The sequence below is a fragment of the Nannospalax galili genome, unplaced genomic scaffold, assembly GCF_000622305.1.
Source record: "Nannospalax galili isolate Female #2095 unplaced genomic scaffold, S.galili_v1.0 scaffold624, whole genome shotgun sequence".
Classification (NCBI taxonomy): Eukaryota; Metazoa; Chordata; class Mammalia; order Rodentia; family Spalacidae; genus Nannospalax; species Nannospalax galili.
The window spans coordinates 393,908-413,263 of NW_008351633.1; the positions used below are offsets into that span (position 1 = coordinate 393,908).

The 19,356-nt window shown below is 37.4% G+C and overlaps 1 protein-coding gene and 1 long non-coding RNA gene across 11 annotated transcripts in view; one reads left to right on the forward strand and one right to left on the reverse strand.

Annotated features, from left to right (window-relative positions):
- Dnm3 (dynamin 3) overlaps positions 1-19,356 on the reverse strand; it is a 605,597-nt gene that overhangs the window by 272,730 nt on the left and 313,511 nt on the right. Inside the window, exon 16 of one of the 10 annotated variants that reach the window (XM_029553750.1) lies at positions 18,065-19,061. The exons of the other annotated variants lie outside the window; for them this stretch is intronic. Coding sequence (XP_029409610.1) covers positions 19,032-19,061 — 30 coding nt within the window. The 3' untranslated portion in view covers positions 18,065-19,031. Of the gene's footprint in view, positions 1-18,064; positions 19,062-19,356 lie in introns of those variants that run through there. 10 annotated transcript variants of the gene reach the window in all.
- LOC108491580 lies at positions 10,612-16,620 on the forward strand. The gene is made up of 2 exons (XR_003846300.1): positions 10,612-10,854; positions 10,972-16,620. It is a non-coding gene; the product is annotated as an uncharacterized LOC108491580 (long non-coding RNA).

Consider the following 19,356-nt stretch of genomic DNA (forward strand, 5'->3'; position numbering starts at 1 on the left):
TCAAATACTGAAATATTTATCACTTATAACACATATTATCTTAATTGGGCTTATTCCACTTTAAGTGTCAACCTCATAACAAATTTAAACTGTGAAAGAGTCATTAAGCAGTAAACTTTTTAAAAATCAACTCTTAAGAATATTTTTCTGAAAATAAAAAGTTCAGTCATTTCTTCCCACTTATTCCACCCATACACTTTTTTTCATTTACAGAGTTTTTAATGGCTATATTAAAATAATAGGTTAAATTTCTATGCCCAGAAGTGATGATCTAAAAATAACAATCCCCCCCCACAAAGGACTTTCCTGCTTCCTTCATTCTTACTTTCAAAATAGTGTCTGCCTACCGAAGTCTAGAATGTGACTCTCATCTTCAGTTTTAATTTCAGCTGAAAATTGTTAGTTTTACTACTGCACATCAATAGGAAGCAAGTTACACATCCATTCTACTGAGAGAGCTAAGACTGTAAGACTCAACCAGTTTTCCCCCTTCTCAAAAGATCTTATGTGATGGATTAAATTTCCCCAACTCCAAAATACATTTACGATACAGGATTTAACATTTAATCCCCCAGCCGTTCGCTTTAGCTTTAAACAGCTTGTTTACCTTCTTCCCGAGAGCACAAACTGCGGTGCAGAAATGGGAACCAGATTTCTTTATGCAGTGAATTTCATGTGGTTTCCACATTTCTCCTGGCCGTCATTTCCCAGCAGACATTCATCACAAAAATTCCTCCTTGAGTGATTTTTAAGTAAGATGGCATCTGTAACATTTTGTGGCACGGTCTAAGCACACTCCCAAATGCACTGCAAGCCGCCTATGTCTTTGAGTACCCTGTTCTGCAATTTTAAAGTCCTCATGAGGACAACGATGGCATCGTGTAACCTAAAAAAGGTGATTCTTTTTTTCAGTGGCCTCAAGAAATCCTTTTTCTTGACTCTTGTCATGTAGGAGAATCTCAGGTTGAATAGTTTGTGTTTATTCACCAGATCTCATTAGGTAACCATTGTAGGGCATACATAGAAATCACAGGCACCCCTGCCCTCTAGGAACTTAAAATCAAGTTGGAAGGGTTAGATGTAAAAGCCTAAATCAATTTTTTAAAATCAGTTTAAGAAGTCACAAAATAATAGTACAAGCAACAAATGGCTAAATAGATGAAGGAGCTACCAACATCCATATCTGGAAATACTCGCAAGATTCTTTGGAGTTATGACAAAGTTGATTTAAGATAAAAGGGTGTGATCAATGTACATTCTACCATTCCCAGTCCTCCTTTGTCATAACATTTAATGTTTTGTCTTATGGGGAGAGAGAGAGACAGAGAGAGAGAGACAAAGAGAAAGAGAGAGACAGAGACAGAGAGAGACAGAGAGAGAGAGAGAGAGAGAGAGAGAGAGAGAGAGATCCAGGGGGTTATAGGAGAATTACTCTAAAGGCTACAAGGGCATATGAAGCAATTTAATCTCATTCGAGATCTATTTTTTTAAAGCAATGCACAGAAAGTGTTACATGTATCTGACAAAAAAACTTAAGAGAAAAACACAAAATCTTAGACAGTCTAACATGTCGTTTTATTGGCAAATCAGTTTCATATTTTAAAGAAGAAGCCAGGTGACTAGGAGCTGGGGTGAAAAGCTATGACCTTTGGAGAGTATCACACTGAATGGAGGAAAGAGGAAGAGGCAAGATGAAATAGTAGAAGAGAAGAGGAGAAAGGAATAAAAATCACTTCTATCACATTTCACTGAATGCTTTTCGGATCACTTGACTAACATAGTTATGGCTTGAATGTGAAATGTCCTTTGTGGGCTACTGTATTTGAACACTTGGTCCCAGCTGCTGGTGCTGTTTTGGTAGGTTGTGGAACCTTTGTAGGCCCCAGATGGCTATTGTGGGCCACTGTGGATGGATCCTGGGTGTGACAGCCTAGCTCCACTCCCAGTCAAGGTCTCTGTTTTGTGGTCAGCTGCCGAATATGACCTGCCACCTCATGCTCCTTCACTGTAACCAAGTTACTATATCCTCCCTGCCATGGTGGAGTGTCTTTGAAATAACGCTCCTCATTTGACTCTGTCAGAGATTTGGTCATAATGATGACAAGAAAGCAGCTAATATACAGAGCATGGGGAAGTGGCACACAATCACCTTTTGATAAAATAATAGTCTTTGTTCCTCCTTAAAAGTCACCAAGAGGCCTTGGCCTCAAGACACTGCCATGACCCTGCTCTGAGCAGCTACCACATGAACTTCTCTGAAGCTTCCAAGTTTATTTTGTCTCCATCACCTAATCAAGCCGGTCCACTGCCTCGAGGGGGAGGTGTCTTTACACTCGACAAATGAGAAAATGACAGAAGCTGACTTCAGCCAATCAGTTCCAGCACTCCACGTCTCTCAGTTATTGAATTTAGGAAAGCAAGTTTTATTTACCCTCAAATAAGTAGCTCTTTCAGAAAGATGAAAATTTAAAACTAATTTAACAATTAAGTATACACAAATAGCAAACAACGAGGTCTCATCCCTGTTCTAGGTCAACCTGGCCTCAGGGGTTTCCCTGGGAATGTGAATTCAAAACTTTCTCAATCATGCTGTACATTGCTAAGCAAAGGCAAGTACTCTGTGAAAATCTGACATAGTTAAAACAGTTTTAAAGTCGACGTTCTAAACCATTTCTGTCAGCATGAATATACACAAGAAAATTTACCAGAACACTCCTATACTGAATATGAAGGACTGTTCTCTGTGAGAATGGGAATTGTAAGAGGAGAATTTAATGCACTCAGAAAACCTTGTGTCTACACTGAGGACAGATGTGCTGAAAATAATACAGCACAAGAATGCAACAGATGTGGCCTTCATCTAAATTTGCATGTAATCTAAACAAAAGCAAACCAAACAATAATGAAATAGTTGGAGTCTACATTAGCTCAAATTGGGGTCCAATCTAACCAGTATTAGCATTATGGGATGATGGATACCAACTATTTTACAATCCTAAGCCTAACATGGAACTAAAATTAAGGTTGATTTATAAAACAGTGAGAGTACAATTTACTGGAAAAATCAACTCTGACTAGTTTTCTTGTTCTTTGCTGAAATCTGGAAAAAAAATTCAACTTTCTGAAAAGTAACCAATTGAAATGTGGTACTAAAATCTGTAGTCTGGAATCATGAGAAAGGGGAGCAAAGTCTACAATCCTCAAAATGGCTTCCCTACCACAGAGGCCGTCCTTTTCACACTACTTAGCTTCCATCTTGCTTCCCTTTTAGAAAGCTAACAACGATCAGTACATTTCTCAGTAATAACTTCAAGAGGTTCTAGAAAATTCCACCTACAGGCAAGATAAACCCCAAGCACCTTCTCCAGTGGATCACAGACACATGGGCCTGTAATACCTGAAGCTACCCCAGCATCCTCAAGCGTTAAAGGAAAAGGACAATATATGTACATACATACCAATGCTTCAGGACAAAATAATTCAAAAGCAACCAGAATCTATTCAGTCAATGAAATCCACAGTCAGTTCTTTCATTTCAAAACTTAAAGTGAATAAACAAAGGAAGTAAATTACACCAGAGGGAAACAATTTTCTCATAGGGCAGGAGACTAAAATGGGTGCTCTCACCAAGCAAAAGCAAATCAATAGTACAAAATGTAGGTATGTAGTGCTTAGTGGTGACTCTGCCTATGTGGAACTACATATAAGAGCATACAAACTCAAGGGAAAAGTCATTTCTGTTTTTTTCAAAGAATTTCCTAAAATATCATTTTAAGGAGGCAATTTCCATGTGTATTTTTAAAATAATCCTGTTATCTTTCTTTCAGAATAAAGCATATTCTTGTACTCTGGCTTGTTTCGCACACTGACTGTTTATTCTCCCCGTGAGATTATAAACACTTTCTCCCAGTTGCAGCTCTTGACTTCAGAGTCAGGCTTGGGGTCAGTGATGAGATGGAGGAAAGGGCCTGGTGTACCCTCTTGGCAGCACCCCACCTGCATGAGGCCTAAATTCGGGCCAGACCTTGCTCTGAGTTCTTCCCATGCATAATTCGATTTCTCCTCAGGAAAATGACAACAACGACCACAACAAAACCACGTACAGATGAGGAAGCTGGAACTCAGAATAGCTCAATAACGTGTCAAGGCAAGATCATCCGTGGCTCGGCAGGGTTCTAGCCCAGGCAGTCCAGCTCTGCAGCCTCCCTCTGCACTGGTTCCTGAAGCCTCCACCCCTTATCTGCAACCACAGAAAATCCCACCTTTCAAGGACATTGGATTAAATTACATCATGTGTGGGAAACACTCAGAATGGGCCTAACATAAAATTAGCATATTAATACATCTCTAAATATGAACGTAGAGAACTTTTCCTTTCTTACGGCTTTCAGGCTAAAGCCCTGAGCAGGGGAGAAGTAACTTGAGCTGACTGTATAGCAAATGGAAGCCAGTTTTAGTGGATTAATACTCAAATAATTTAATTGCTTATAAAGATATGTAGAAAATATACATTTGCAACATGTAAATTTTCTTTCAATGCGAGGCAGCTTATATACCATGTGATTTTGGGGGGTATGCTAAGTAAATGACTATGGTCGCATGTATAAAAATATTTTAATATGGTCTCATATGTCCGTGTAAACTTTAAAAGAAGTTCCCTAGAGATTGAACAAAATTAAGAAGCCAGTTAAAGTATCTGCAATATACACAACTAAATAGATTTATGTTGGATCCAATTGTTTTAGAAATGCATACAGTTTATGCTTCCTCTTTTGCATATGGCAGAAGAGTCTAAGTCCTAAAATAAAGACAGTGTGCCATGTCTTACTCAATGCTTATCATTACTTAAAGGCTGGGAGCCGCTTAAATGACCTACTGCATACTTTCAGGTATTCTGTTAAAACAGAAAACTTCCCTTCACACACTCTTCCTTGTAGCCAGACTGTTTACCATGCACCCCCATCAACAGAAGAGGTGCTTTACCCCTGAAAAAAAAAAAAAAGTGGTTCTGAGTCCTTATGTGACAGATTTATTTTTCAAAAAGTCCTGGAGACCTGACTCAGTGGATAAGAGCACTTGGTTGGCAAGCATAAGGATGTGAGCTTGAATCCCTAATACTCCTATAAAAAGCTAGGCATGGTTCAGAGTGCCTGTAACCCCAGCACTGGAAGGCGGAGACAGGCAGATTCTGAGTGTTTACTGGCCAGCCAGCTTAGATGAGAGATGAGGAGCCTTTGTCTAGCTCAAGAGTATAATACAGACATAGAGAAAAACCTGTCTTGGCTTCTGCATGTGCATGGAGGGGCGATATACCTGTGCACCCACATGTCCATCACACACACACACACACACACACACACAGAGGAATGAAAAGAATTTTTCCCTATAGGATATCATTCATGCTCATGTCTGAGTAGCAGTAAGGAAAAAAAAAAATAGAATCAATAGCAAAATATCAGGAGCCAATATTCTAAAACTATCAATGGCCCACAGACAGTAAAATTTTCCTGTACAAGTGAGCCAGTGCTCATTTTGAAGCCTGTTATAATGTGGAATTCAAGGAGTGCTCACAATCGCCTAACATTCATTTGATGCTGCTCAGCCCTGGAAGCTTAAAGCAGGGCCCAGACTGTAGTCCTGGTATGCTCTCATTTAAAATCTGCCTGAAAAGTCCAGCAACAGGCTTTCAAGCAGCACTTTGCATTTACTGCAGTTTTAAATCATATATTTACCTTCACGTGACTGGTATTCCAGAGAGCCACTCTTTCAGGCTTGCCTGCCGGATGTATTGAGTTACTGCAACATAGAAATGGCTGCTGTGCATGTCAGTGGTTAGTAGAGCTCAAAGATGTAACATTAGCTTTCTCAATTGATTTGAGGAAAGAATGTTCATAAAATATATACTGCTTTTTGTTAGGGGCTGATTTCTAAATAAACAAACCTAGCAATGGAAATTCTAGAAACAGGCTAAACAAAACATGCATTCATGACTCTATGTTTTCAAATCAACTCACAATCTTTGCCTTTTATAAGCTTTTCAAGGACCGTAAAGCAAGTTGCATTAAGTTTATGATGTATAGCAGTTTTAATTTCACTTCTTTTTCAGTCGCCAAAGGAAAATCCAATTCCCCCTGAATATTTCTGCACTTTCTTAGAGACTGGTTGGTTCTTCTGGGAAGGCACCTGGGCACAATGATTAGCAGGCAGCCATTTGTTTTGGGAGTCATACAAAGGAAGAAAAGTAAAGAGCTTTCCTACAAGAAAAAAACTAGGCTCTAACAGAACAGGAAATAATGGAGATTAGAGAACTGCAGACTCTTCAACAAAAAAAGCGCTAATCTGCACAATGCCAAGTCAGGCTAAGTGGGGCCATCTTCAACAATTTGCAATGAGCAGGAGTCAACTCGATTTTTATCTCAGCTATGACTTGGAAGGAGAAAACAGTGAAGGAAACACCACAGTTTGGTTAGAACCTGCTTTCAACACAAGATGACTACACAGAATGCTTCCAGATTAGAACTCCAAAACAAACAAGGAAGCATGGCTATCCCTATGTACACATATATTCCAAAATGAACAGTACGGGCTGTTACATAGCTGCAATGTACTTATATGAATGTTGGAATTGCACTGTTCCCTCTACAGAGCTTTTGCTCTCAAAGGTTTGATCTGAAATCATGTGCACACTGCATCGCTTCTGCTCACTATCCCAACATTTTGCTGAAGAGCCTAGCAGGGGGCCGGTCAGACACAAAATAAAAATGATGTCCCTATGTCCTTACCTTCAACCAGCTTATATTCTATCTTGAAGGAGAAAGGGGACTTCCAATAATGTGAAACAGTAAATAGTTCGGGTAATAGTTCAGTAAAAAAAATCTATGAGCAGAGCGGCAGACAATTGACATTTTAATAGCAAGGAATAGAAATGTTATAAAAAATCAGCAGGGAAACCCTGTCTCACTAGACTGATGATATATGCTTTATTTTGATTCGGTTTTTTGTTTGTTTTTTTGAGACAGTCTCCCTGCAGCTACAGCTGGCCTGGAACTCTCTATGGAGACTAGGCTGGCCTTGATCTCATAGAGATCCGCCTGCCTCTACCTCTTTAATGCTGGGATTAAAGGCATGGGCTACCATGCCCGGCTTATGATATTTTTATGAAATGGGAAAACAAATCCGACTTCTGACTTCTGTTGTGCTACTTACTGTGATTAAAATATAATCTGCTTATCTGAGTCTTGATTTAATCACCAATAAAACAATAATATCCACACGATAAGGCTGTTATAAGGAATTAGTACATTGTATGTGAAAGGATTTGTAATCTGTAAGAAGCTATAAAATGACCATTGAAAAGTAGTGAACCACACTATTAACATGGGAAGGCAGAAAGGGTGAGGTGTGAAGGAGTGATGATGGATTTCTCTTCACATGTGTCTATTAGAACTGATTTTTATTGAGTTCAGGCTGGAGATTAGTGGTAGAGCACTTGCCTCACATGCATGAGGCTGTAGGTTCAATCCCTAGTACTGGAATGAAAAAAAAAAAAGAAAGAAAAAGAAGACAATAGAGCTAACATTTGCTAACCTATACACTAACTTATAACAAAATAAATTAAAATTATATAAATATAAGTTGAAATTTGTATATCTGGATATCACAAAATAATCATGAACAGTAGTAACTGCTGTTACAGGTACAGGGATGCAAGTCTCAGTCCTGCTTCCAATTAAGAATTTCTAAAGTCATAAAAATCAGCCCAGCTTGGTAATGAGAACCAATTGAAAGGATGTTTCCTTTCCACAACATTTTAAAACAGTGACAATTTCACAGTGCTTACTGAGGCAACCAATCACTCTGATAAATAGCTTTTGAAGTGAGCAAGTTAGATAATTTTGGTTCTAAAAGGCCCTACAGAATGCCAGTATAAATAGCTCACCTTGCCATGTAGGGGCCCCATACATTTCAGGTATTCAACTGGTAATTTTACAGACATAAAAATGTCCTCAAGCCAATTCCAAATCAAGGCCAACGACTTTCCACAATGGCATGACTGACTTCTCTGACTGTACTAGATCACAGACTACTAACATTCCTAGCAGAAGTGAGGGTGAGCGAGGGCAGCACACAAGAGCTGCTTTCTCTTTACAGGCTTAGCCTTTCGTGTTGGGCCTAGCACACAAGTAGTCAAGAGCAAACGCTCCGTGAACTGTTTGGAGGAAGGATAACTCTAAAGCACCTGGTCAACTAGAAGCCTAAGGAGAGGGGGAATAAAACCTTTACAAGAATTTCTGGAGAAAATCACTTAAATGCTTTAAAATGCCTCAAAGAAAAGTATAAATTGAAGCCCCTTGACAAAAACATTATCAAGTCTTTAGTACAAGCAGAATCATTTGAGAGGGTCTTGCTGTGTAAATCAAGCTGAAATGATAGAGGAGTCTAATCAGAGCCACTTTTCATTTGCCTTCACGGAAATTTCCAAGGCACGTTTCATCGATAGAAACAGAAGTGTGCAGAAGAAAGACATTCATTATGTGGAACTGAAACAGGCCTACACCTGGATGCTGGATTCACAGTGGACCAACCCTCACTGGCTTGGGCCTCCCCTGTAAGACTTAATGTGAATAATCTTACAGAATGGAAGGGAATAGAGCTGGGGTCCTTGTGTAATAAGACAATTAGATCACATTTAGTCACTCTTCCATTATTTATAGGAAATACTCAAGCAGGGATGGGGGATAAAGGAAGACAAGTCATACTGAGCTTTCACAAGTGCTCTCTCTCCTCTCTCTGTCTCTCTGTCTGTCTCTCTGTCTGTCTCTCTGTCTGTCTCTGTCTCTCTCTCTCTGTCTCTCTCTCTCTCTCTCTCTCTCTCTCTCTCTCTAATAGGACCTAAAGACAGAAGTATGCAAGCAATAGTACACTGATAGGAAGCAATTCCAATCATCTGCATTGGCTTTTAATCCTTTCTTTGTCTGAGGTACCCACCTGATATTAACCTCTTTGCTCCAACATAAGCCTCTATAAAATACATTCTTATTTAACCTTCCTCACAAGGTAACCAGAGCTCATAATGTGTTTTGAGCTCTTACTCAACTTAAGAGTAATCATGCCATATAAAATGAATACTCTAAAGCAGTTTTCACTTGAAGCAGTTTTTGAAACATTCAACCCAACATCTATAAAAAGAGGCCTTATTTTTCCTCCTTCTAAAAAGTGCTGCAGAAGGCTGGTGCAAATGAATTGCTTTGGCTATAATTGTTTAAGCAATACTACATTTCATGATCTGGTTAGTTAAATTAAATTTGGAAGCTACCTTGAAAATGTCCCTACATTGTGACTTCTAGAAGATCAATTGATCAAACTCTTCTTTGAGGCAAATCTAATATTAATCAGAAGTCTATAGAGATTATGTCAGAAAACTTTGTATTCATAATATCCAACAGTATATATAATTGAGAGCAATTAATACCCGGGAAAGAAGTAGATGCCAGTGAGCTGATATCTTGTAACCTTTGGTCAAGCGGTGCTTGGCAAATTTCAACAGATTACTTAGCCAGAGATAAAACTCAGCAGCAGAACATTATGCAAACAAAACAAAAGCACTGAAATAGAGTCAGGAATTACCAAAGGAAAAAACAATGCTTTACTTAACAGCAAGGAATGATCAGAGGTAGGTTCTTTACAACAGAACTAGCAGGGCACTGCAGATGCTTGAAATCAAAACTTTCACGTTTCTTTAGGTAAAGCTATACAGCAGGACATTCAGAGAGCCAGCCCAAATAGCTGAAGGAGACTAGGAAGGCCACATGTGGAACTAATTACTCATGGAGAGACCATGACAAAGAGCATTTCTCCAGACTTTTCATGGGGGCTTCACTTTCAGGAAGTTGCTATAATTACTGCTCAAGTCTAGAGCAGCCTGCAAGCTGCTGACAGGTCCAGCAGACTGAGGAGGAGGTGGAGAGGTGAAGGAGGTGGAGGAGGTGGAGGGGCTGGAGGAGGTAAAGGTGGAGGAGGAGGCAGAAGAGGAGGAGGAGGGGGAGGAGGCAATAATGGCTAGAGGCTATGGAGGGGAAAGGGGAGCACAATAGTGTTGGGTTCTCTATTGAAGGTTTTTCGAACTCACCACGAGAGAGAGAGAGAGGCAGAGGCTTTCAAATGCTCTCTGTCTGACAGTGTTCAACTTTCTGTTTACTACTATTTTATCTCCCCTCTATCTGAAAATTACTTCTCCAGCCAGGATCAGACAGAGAATTTGTACTTCTTTTAGCTCACTTTCAGTTGACCACAGCAGAACTGTACATCTTGACTTTTTTTTTTCTTTCTTTCTTTCCTTTTTACAGCTTTTCCATACTGGGGCCCACTTCCTGCCCAGTTGAAGAAAAAAATCTGGCCTGAAGATGAAATGACTGCTTAACATTACATGAAAACATCTGGTACCATTTTATGCACAGACCCATGTCTGAGAGCAGGCGATTCTAGCGGGCTCTCCAGCGGCACAGCGCATACCCAAACCTCCCCAGGGTGACATCATCCCATATATGGACTCTCCAGCCCAGCCCTCCCCCTTTTCCTGGTCCTAAATTCATTGCCAGTTCCCTAGTCTGCAGCAAAAGTGCCACGTCAAGACTGGAAATCACAGCCCTTCAGAGTGTCTCAGTCAATGCAGCAGACAGATTTCAGGGGGGAAGTCGAATCAGCCCCTGGTGCAGGAAGACAGGCTCTTCCCCTGCACCCACCGGGACAGGATTTTCAGTGCACAGATGGAAGCTCCCGGAGATCCTGCTCCGTCGCCCCAGTGTTCAGACTACCTGTTCAGGACAATGCCGTTGTACAGTAGTCTGCACATTGGTTAGACTGGGCAAGGGCCAGCAACGCCATGGACTGCTGGGGACAAAATGTGCTGTTTCAAGAAGACCGTTGGTTGCTCCTTTGTTGAATCTCATATCCAGTGTTTTTCCTTCACAGGTTTGTACACTAGGGACCAAGAAGCCCCCGGGGACTCCTCTGGGAAAGAACTGCTGGAAGGGAAGACCAGCGGGTAAGGCCTCTGTGACCGCTCACCTGGGTCTGTGACTGGAGGGACTAGGTAGGAAATCCCATCATCTGTGTGAGCATGGGAGAGAAACTGGGCTGGATGTGTGATGGATACTGACGTTTAGCTTCTAAGAGCAAGGAAGGTTGTGTGGTAAAGGGTGATGTGCTGGTATTTTTTTTTTTAATTTTTAAATATTGATAATTCAAATGTCTTAAATTTAAAGGCCTTCTACTTTAAAATGAAATATGAAAAACCGCACTCCAGACACCTAAGAATAACTGAATGAGACTTAGTTTTGAATGGCTGAAATTGATAAGTCACAGCCTTAAATAGGGCTATGAATGAGCGCTATGCTGTAACTGAATGCATTTTGCCCTAAAGTTAAAAAAAAAAAAAAATACTTGCACTCTTCAAAATTTCATATGAACAAAGAGCTTGTCTAAATAATTGCGAATATAATATAAACACCAGGAAGAATAGTACCAACCATAAAAAAGGAGCCTTCCAAGCTTTGCCACTAGACAGTGCGGATGGGACCTTGGCAAGCGAAGAGTGCCAACCCACAATTTACTGAGTCAGCAACTGAACAGCCCAGGAATAGAAACTTCTAGCTTTAGATATCTAACTATAGGCACTGGATTTATTCTTTTAAAATCCAAGGATGGTTGATACTTGCTCATCAGCTGGGGCCTGTAGCGGTATTTTACAAGGCTTTTACTTGTCCCAGGCTTTAAAATGATAAGGTACTTTGTCTAGAAACCCACTGATAAAAAAGGAATTTGTAAACGAAGGCAAAAGTTTTCCTTGGTCAGTTTCCAGCTGTCCTGGAGGTGAAAGAGTGGGGGAGGGGAGGAGGTGGGAAGGAAGAAACCCTCAAGCTGAATGGAACCCTGATAAAGAAAAATAATGGAGCCTGGGTTGCCATGTGAGTCGGGTGATGTATTGAACTTCAGAGGTAGGTCCCTCAAAGAAAGTTCTGGAAAAAATGTTCCTGCCGTACCCATAAACTCAACTTTCAATTTGTTTCTCTCCCTAAACAATTCTATACCTGCTTTTTCTGGAAAATGAATATAGTTTCTTTTGTCCACCTCTAAATACAAATCCTTTTCTAAGTTATCCATTCTGCAACAATTCAAGAATGAACACAAGTTCTCTTTTGTAAAATATTTTTTTGCAGTGGAATTCCCTAATTTCTTTTTCATCAAAACAATTTATTTTAAAAATTATATTTCATATCATACTAAAACTGGTGTAATGGACATAAAAGGTTTCTGGTGTATTATGGTGATTAGCTAAAATATAAATAGCAAGCAGACACTTAGCTATTTTATACTTAGATAAAATAGGATAGGCATCCTTTTATTTTCTACTGAGAGAGAATTCTCTACTGTTTTTTGAAAGACCAACTGAGATTTCAAAACTTACATAGTTTCTTTTACATAGAAAAACTAAAAAACACTGAGTTAACTTATAGAAGTTTAATTTGTTTCAGGAAACATTTTTACTAACTGATAACAATTACTAAAAGCACTAATACAATGTTTACGATTTCTCAAATTTTGAGAATTATTTTTTACTCTAGAAATGTCTGAATTTTATGACTTACTTTCATTTAATGCATATTTAATTTTTAAATTCTCTTCTCCTATTAAATAGCCTTTTTGTTTCAAAGAGACTAACCTCTACAGGTTCCTGACCTACTTTCTCCCAAGGGATGATTTTTAGTCTGAAGATAGAAAGGAGTTAAGGGTGAGTCTGGCGTACGTCCAAGAGTAGAAATAATAAGCATTACTTTGTAAACCCAACAGTCTCTGCCTATGTGTGGTGGCATTCTAACAACCCATTTTCAAGGCAAGCTTTAAAGAAATGAGGAACAACATACTTGATTTTAAGTATGAGTTAAATTAAGAGAAAAGAAAAGGTCTTTTTATAAACCTCTACTGAATGGATTAGTGTATACGTTGGTACTATACCACCATAAATACACAGTATCATAAAGAAACAGCGATATCTACTTCCAAGAAACTTAGAATAATGTATAATTTTATTTTAATATTACTTTAGAAGGAGATATACAAATATTTTAGGAATTGTGGAATGTATCCAGAGGAAACTAACCAACAGCGAACTTCTTAAACTAAAATTGCTCCTGGAGTGATGGTAAGTCCAAGTACTAAAATGAAAACGTCGTACGTGTTCATGATGAGAAAACATTTTGTGGAGTCTGTCCAAACTGCACTCGGATAGAAATGATGTTGTTATTTTACATTTCAGAGGGTGAATGACTGATTAAGTTAGACTAGGTCCTGGGTCAAAAGAACTTTTTTGACCAACTAAGAGAAATTCTGACCTGGAGCTTCAAGGCCATCACTCTACAGTCTACTTAAAATTTCAAATTATTTTTTAAGCCACATATCTCAAATTCAAAGAACGTTTGTTTATACTGGGACAGCGTTTCGCACTGATCACTTTCCTGCAATTAGTCAATAGGCTTAATATTCTTCCTGCTTGCCATTTGAGCTTTTGGCTTAGATAATATGTTTATGTTTTTTAAAGACCAAAATATACTGTCTCCCCCACCTCTTGCCTACAGACCACCCAAGTATTTCACTCTGTGGGAAAGAGAAAGTTTAGGCATAAAAAATACTAGTGAAAGAATTTTTTTTTCTCTTGCTGAAGTTTTGGGCTGTTGTGGGAAATGAAAAGAAACTACAACTTGGTAGTTTTTAAAATGTCTTTCACCCACAAATGTCCATGCTTATGGAAAGCCCAAGCAAGCTCTTAATGACTCCCTAAAATCAGCTTTTTGCTCTTATGTCAGGATAATAACTTCCCATCATAATAATGTCCAAATAATAACAAGATCATCACTTAGAAATCCTATCTTAAAATAACTAGACGGTCAGGCTCTAACCTCAGACAGGAAATTCCTGTTAAGATCAGAACCCTTGTTACTTTGGTGTCCTACAGGTAGATACAAATACTTAGCCCTTTATCAAAGGACTTTTATTATTCTCTCATCAGTTGTAATAAATAGAGATAATGAAGTAAATGAAGCCAAATAATTAAATTTTTATTTTGGACCGTCTGGTTTCAGGATACCCAGTTTACTGGAGTAGCTTTGGCTTAATTTCACTGCTCGAGATTTAGAAGACAATTCCTTTCTTGCATTTCTTTCTCAAGAAATAAAAGATGGGAAGAAAATAAGGCATCATCAAAAATATTAAATACTACATGCTATGATAATTGTGTAATAGCTCTTTCATATTTTAGAATAAGATTTTAAGTGATAATCATCTAAGTGTAGTGTGGGAAATGGGGGACATCTTGTACTTTTTTCTGTCTGATTATTTTTTTAACAAGCTTGGGTCAGGTTCAACATAACTGTGAATTATGCACATGGCACATATTTACTATAAATGTGTTTTGAAAATCCACTAGGAAAAAAAAATGAATTGTCCCCATATCTCATGAATGGAACAATCCTATTTTTCCTCATTTTCCAGCAAGAGTTATTTTTCCTGGTAAAACTGCTATGATTTTTTCAGGCTCAAACATTTTGGAGTACTTTGGTATAATAAAACTGTTTCATATTAAAAGATAACACATAAACTCACAAAGATTTCCTTTTTATTTTTTTCAGGTTACATGCATCATTCCTTTAATTGAGCAGAGTAAACTGGATCAAATTATTTATGAGAGAGAGAGAAGGGAAAGCGATATACAACTATAGTAATTTTTAATTACTACCAGTAAATTCTTTGTAAGTGACTCACTCTATAATTATTTTCTGTTGCACTAAATGAAACAACAATAACCAAACAGCATTTAAAGGTACTTGCTTTGTGCACACTTTGTAATTGTTTAAATAGTAGCCAAGTTTTGATTCTATCAAGGAAGAAAAATAAGTTTTCTCTGAAGTGGGCAGAAGCACACATAAAATTTCTTGAAATTAAATAGTTACAGATAAAATTGTATTTATTGGCCTGTTAAAAATCATACCATATCTAGGCACTGGGTGAAAATTAAGATTTTCAGAAAACGGTCACTTTTTATTCTCTAAAAAGTATTCTGTTCTCCATAAAACTTCTATTTGCTTTGCTTTTTTTATAATTTTACAATTAAAGGGAAATAATAAAGTATTTGGTTTCTTTAAAGTTCTTTGAAAATATCTCTAATATATATTCATTGGACAATAATGTATATTTTTTTATTTTTAAAGGAATGCCACTTTTTAAAATGTTGACTCTTTGGATATGTTGTTTTTAAAAGGAGACTGAAATTGTTAAATGCCTCTACAGATGAAATTGTTGATTTATATTAAAATAGCCTGAATTATTCTTGCCTCTCCAGGGTTACATTTTACATTTGTATATTTTACACTATTGATTCTTTCTTATACAAACTAGGATCTGGTTTCCAGTTTGGACATGAGGTGAATTTTTCTGTGTCTGTAGCTAAATTGTATTAGCAATTTTAAAAACACATTCTGAACTTCTGAACACTACCATGGTTAACAACTATCTAGTTCATACCTTTGATTCATGGTATTAATTAACGCAAATTGCCTTTTATTTGATTTTCACATGTATATGCTAAAATTTTGCACTTAAAAGGAAAATGAAAAATTTTAAATAAATTCCTGTTGTTTGATACAATAAAATATATTCCCTTATAAAAATCCCATTATCAACACATCAGATACCAAAGTCTGTTGGCTGAGTTTGCAAATACATTAGGCTCATTAACAATTTTGAAAATGGCTGCTGTTAACATGTAAATGTCAATTTTTTTTCTTCATGGGCAAGGCTGTGTGACGTATTTACTATAAGAAACATGTATAAATAGATTCATTATCTTTAATTTCATTGTTAAGATATGCAGGGTTTTTGTGAAGAAGAAAATCATCTGGTCCGATTACTCTGAGCTCTGACTGCATGAGGACCAGTGATAATAGGAATTGGATTTAAAAAAATAAAAAAACACAAAAACATACATTGGAGCATTTTTTCATACCCTTAAAATCATATGAGTTTTCTGTTTTGCCAACTATCCATGTTAGCACGTTTGGATCAAATGTATAAAGTATACTTTCTGAATAAAGTCAAAAGTCTAACTTGTTTTTAGTTCCATAATGTTTTAATGTTTAATTCTATTGTGTGTTTTTCTCCTTTCCCCTTACCCTCCAAAATCACCAAACCTGGAAAACAGGCTGATTGTATCTGTCCATGAGCAAAGGAAACCTGAAGGACCCAAGGGCCTGGCTGGACAGAGTTGTCATGTGTCTGCCTGTCTACACTTGCTGTGCAGAACATCCGCTCACCTGTACAGCAGGCACAGACAGGCAGTCACATGACAACCCAGCCTGAATGACAACCAGCCATTGAAAGAGCAGCCCTCACACCATAGCATCTACACCAAGAGCTACAACCACAATGAAAGGCTTGGGGGCCTGGGGTTTTAATCTGTTGGCTTATTAAAACTCGTCTGTAATATTTTAATTTTGATTCGCATTTTAAAACCCACCCAAAGTAAAGTGAGTGGTGCCTATGAAATACAATAAAACCCATTTCTGAAAACGTTCCTGTGCTTTCTATAGTTCTCTTTTCCTAACTGCTGTCAGCAAATCACTGCCCTCCACATTCACTGTGCACGTCTTCGCTGCTTCCCCAAAATCAATATCAAAAACCAATATGACAAAACAATTTAACTTCAGTCTGATGTTTGTCAAAGAATAAATTAATCTGACGTTTCTCATCTATAAACAATAGCTTTATAGTTTGGGGCTCTTTAAGGGGGTTGGGTTTGGAAAGAGGGGATAACAAAGAGAAATGGAATATATTCTGGAGGATCAAGTATCTCAAGTTAAGAAACTGCCATTCTGGTCTGGGTAAAACACAGTTTAAAATATTTCTGATATATTGATTTTCCAAATTTATTAAGATAATTGTTTCTCATCTTTTGATAAACAGAATATTGAAACTGAAACTTCAATATTTCCAGGTGCCATGATACATGCAGATTAATCAGTTTTATTGGCTAGCCAATAAAAGGCTTACCCTACAATTGCAGGGGTGAAGTTATAGAGCCAGTGTATTCACTTAGAATACGTGCTTCTGGTTATGGAAACTTTCACATTCTTGAGATGTTCAGGCAGGTCAATATTTTCAAGAGAGCAAAGAAAGTGGTTAATAGATCTGGATTGTATATTTTGCTGTATCTTTTGAGGACATATCCAACTACATACGCTTGTGCACGGAAGTGAAATAATCAATGTTGGCTTTTGTATATGGCATTTTAAACACTTAAGGGTAAAAGCAGGAAGAGGAGTAAATTTAGAAATTTATTTAACTTATTAAAGTATTTTGCTTTCAGCATTTTGATTTATTTTTCTTATATTCTAATCAAGTTTTAAATGCACACATGAGGCTACCCAAGCTATTTTATAATTAGCAATAATTAAACATTTCAAGCATATATCCTAAACTAAACCTAACTGTTTTTCATTCAGATATATTAATTTTTAAATGCAAGATTTAATCTTAAGGCTAAGAGCCTCACATTTTCCAAAACTTGATTTTTGTGGTATTTATACTAAACCTTACAGAACAGTTTCTTTAGGGGAGAAAAGTAATCCTGAGTCAAAAACATGGCAATATGGCCAAAGCTAAGTGTCTTACACATAAACAGTCTAGACTTACAGAAATGCATCTTAAGGTTTACTTCAAGACTCATTGTGAAATTCAGGGTTTTACCTTAAATCAAGTCCCATGACTAGAACAGAATATTAAAGATGCTTTGAGAAATGTGAAATATAAATAGGAAGACAATATAAAACTGTCCACAGGATATTTACATAGTTCCACCCAATTTTATATTCTTTATACAACCTGCAGCAAACACTGCAAGAGTTCTCATGGGGAATTACTCTTTTGTGACCTTCAGGGTTGTCCCAGGGCAGGGATGTACAGCTTGCATTAGGGACACCGGGTCCTGGGCAGAACATAAAGGAGAGCTGGGGGTCGGCAGAGATATCCCAACACGATAACGTTTCAAACAGTTTTTCCATGTATCATGAAGTTAACTTTAAATATTTTTTACTTAACTTTCGAAACTCTTGGATGTCTTATATACACTTTAAATTCATAAAATAAGACATATTTGAAGTTTTATTCTTCTGGGAAAAGGGTAATACAGAGGGTATGGATATTCCAAATGGGTTTTTGAAAATAACAAGGCATATAGGGTTGTGGGTTTGTAGCTGAAGGTATTTTTTTTAATCTGAAATTGCACTGGCCATTACAGTTTATTAAATAACACACCTACTTTTTTCAAAATCATAAATATTTGGATAACTCCAGAATGTGAAAATATTTGCATATAATAATCATACATTAAAAAGGATCATATAAGATAATTTTATGTGATAAACCACAACTATGAAGATATAGAATTTTAAGTTATATAAGTGAATTGAAGTTTGATATTTATTTGGACTTCCCCTTTTTTTAAATAAAAATACCTAAGTTTTGGCTAAGTAAAAGATCTGAACAAGGACGTGCAGTTTCAGTGGCCGCAGGCTGACCTCCATCACAGGGAACCTTCAGACTGAGTTACAGCTCTGTACAATCTAGAAAGCATAAGTGAAAATGACACCAGAGCTGACTGAAGATGTCTGTAATGCCTTGGTCTCAAAACGCTGACCATCCAGGGAGACAGCTGTTGCTGTGTTTCCTATTTTCAAAGTTACATTTGTGGTCTGTTACAGCTACACAATAAAAACAATACTAAGTAAATATCCCTATAAGGGAATTATATAATCTCCTTATCAAGCTATCCAAACATTTCAACCCACAAAAATGAGGCCTGTAATTTCTTAAGCGTGCAAAGAATGTCCTGTTTCAATGCAGATTTGGGTTTTCTTCAGCTGTGCAAGGTTAGTACATTTCCACGGAAACACCGTCCCTTGACTCTTACTTTCCTAGGAGACTCACATTATGATGTCCATCTGTATGTTGGCCTACAGATACAGAATAAATGTTGACAAACCACTTTTATTATGTATGAACTAGCAGTTCTTCCATCATTTTAACTGTATCCAACTTTACACATTCATATGCCTATCTACTTACCCTTTTCACACTGATACTAAGAAAAGGAAAACAAAGCTCTTTCTCCTTGAATCCAAGTATCCTGTTCTCTTCTACCTTTTTTTTTTTTTTGAGGTCTGAATAATTCAAAATTATCCAAACAAAAACTCTTTTGAAATGGCTATTTTTTCATTATTTCTATACTTTGTCTTTTTCTTAATTCCC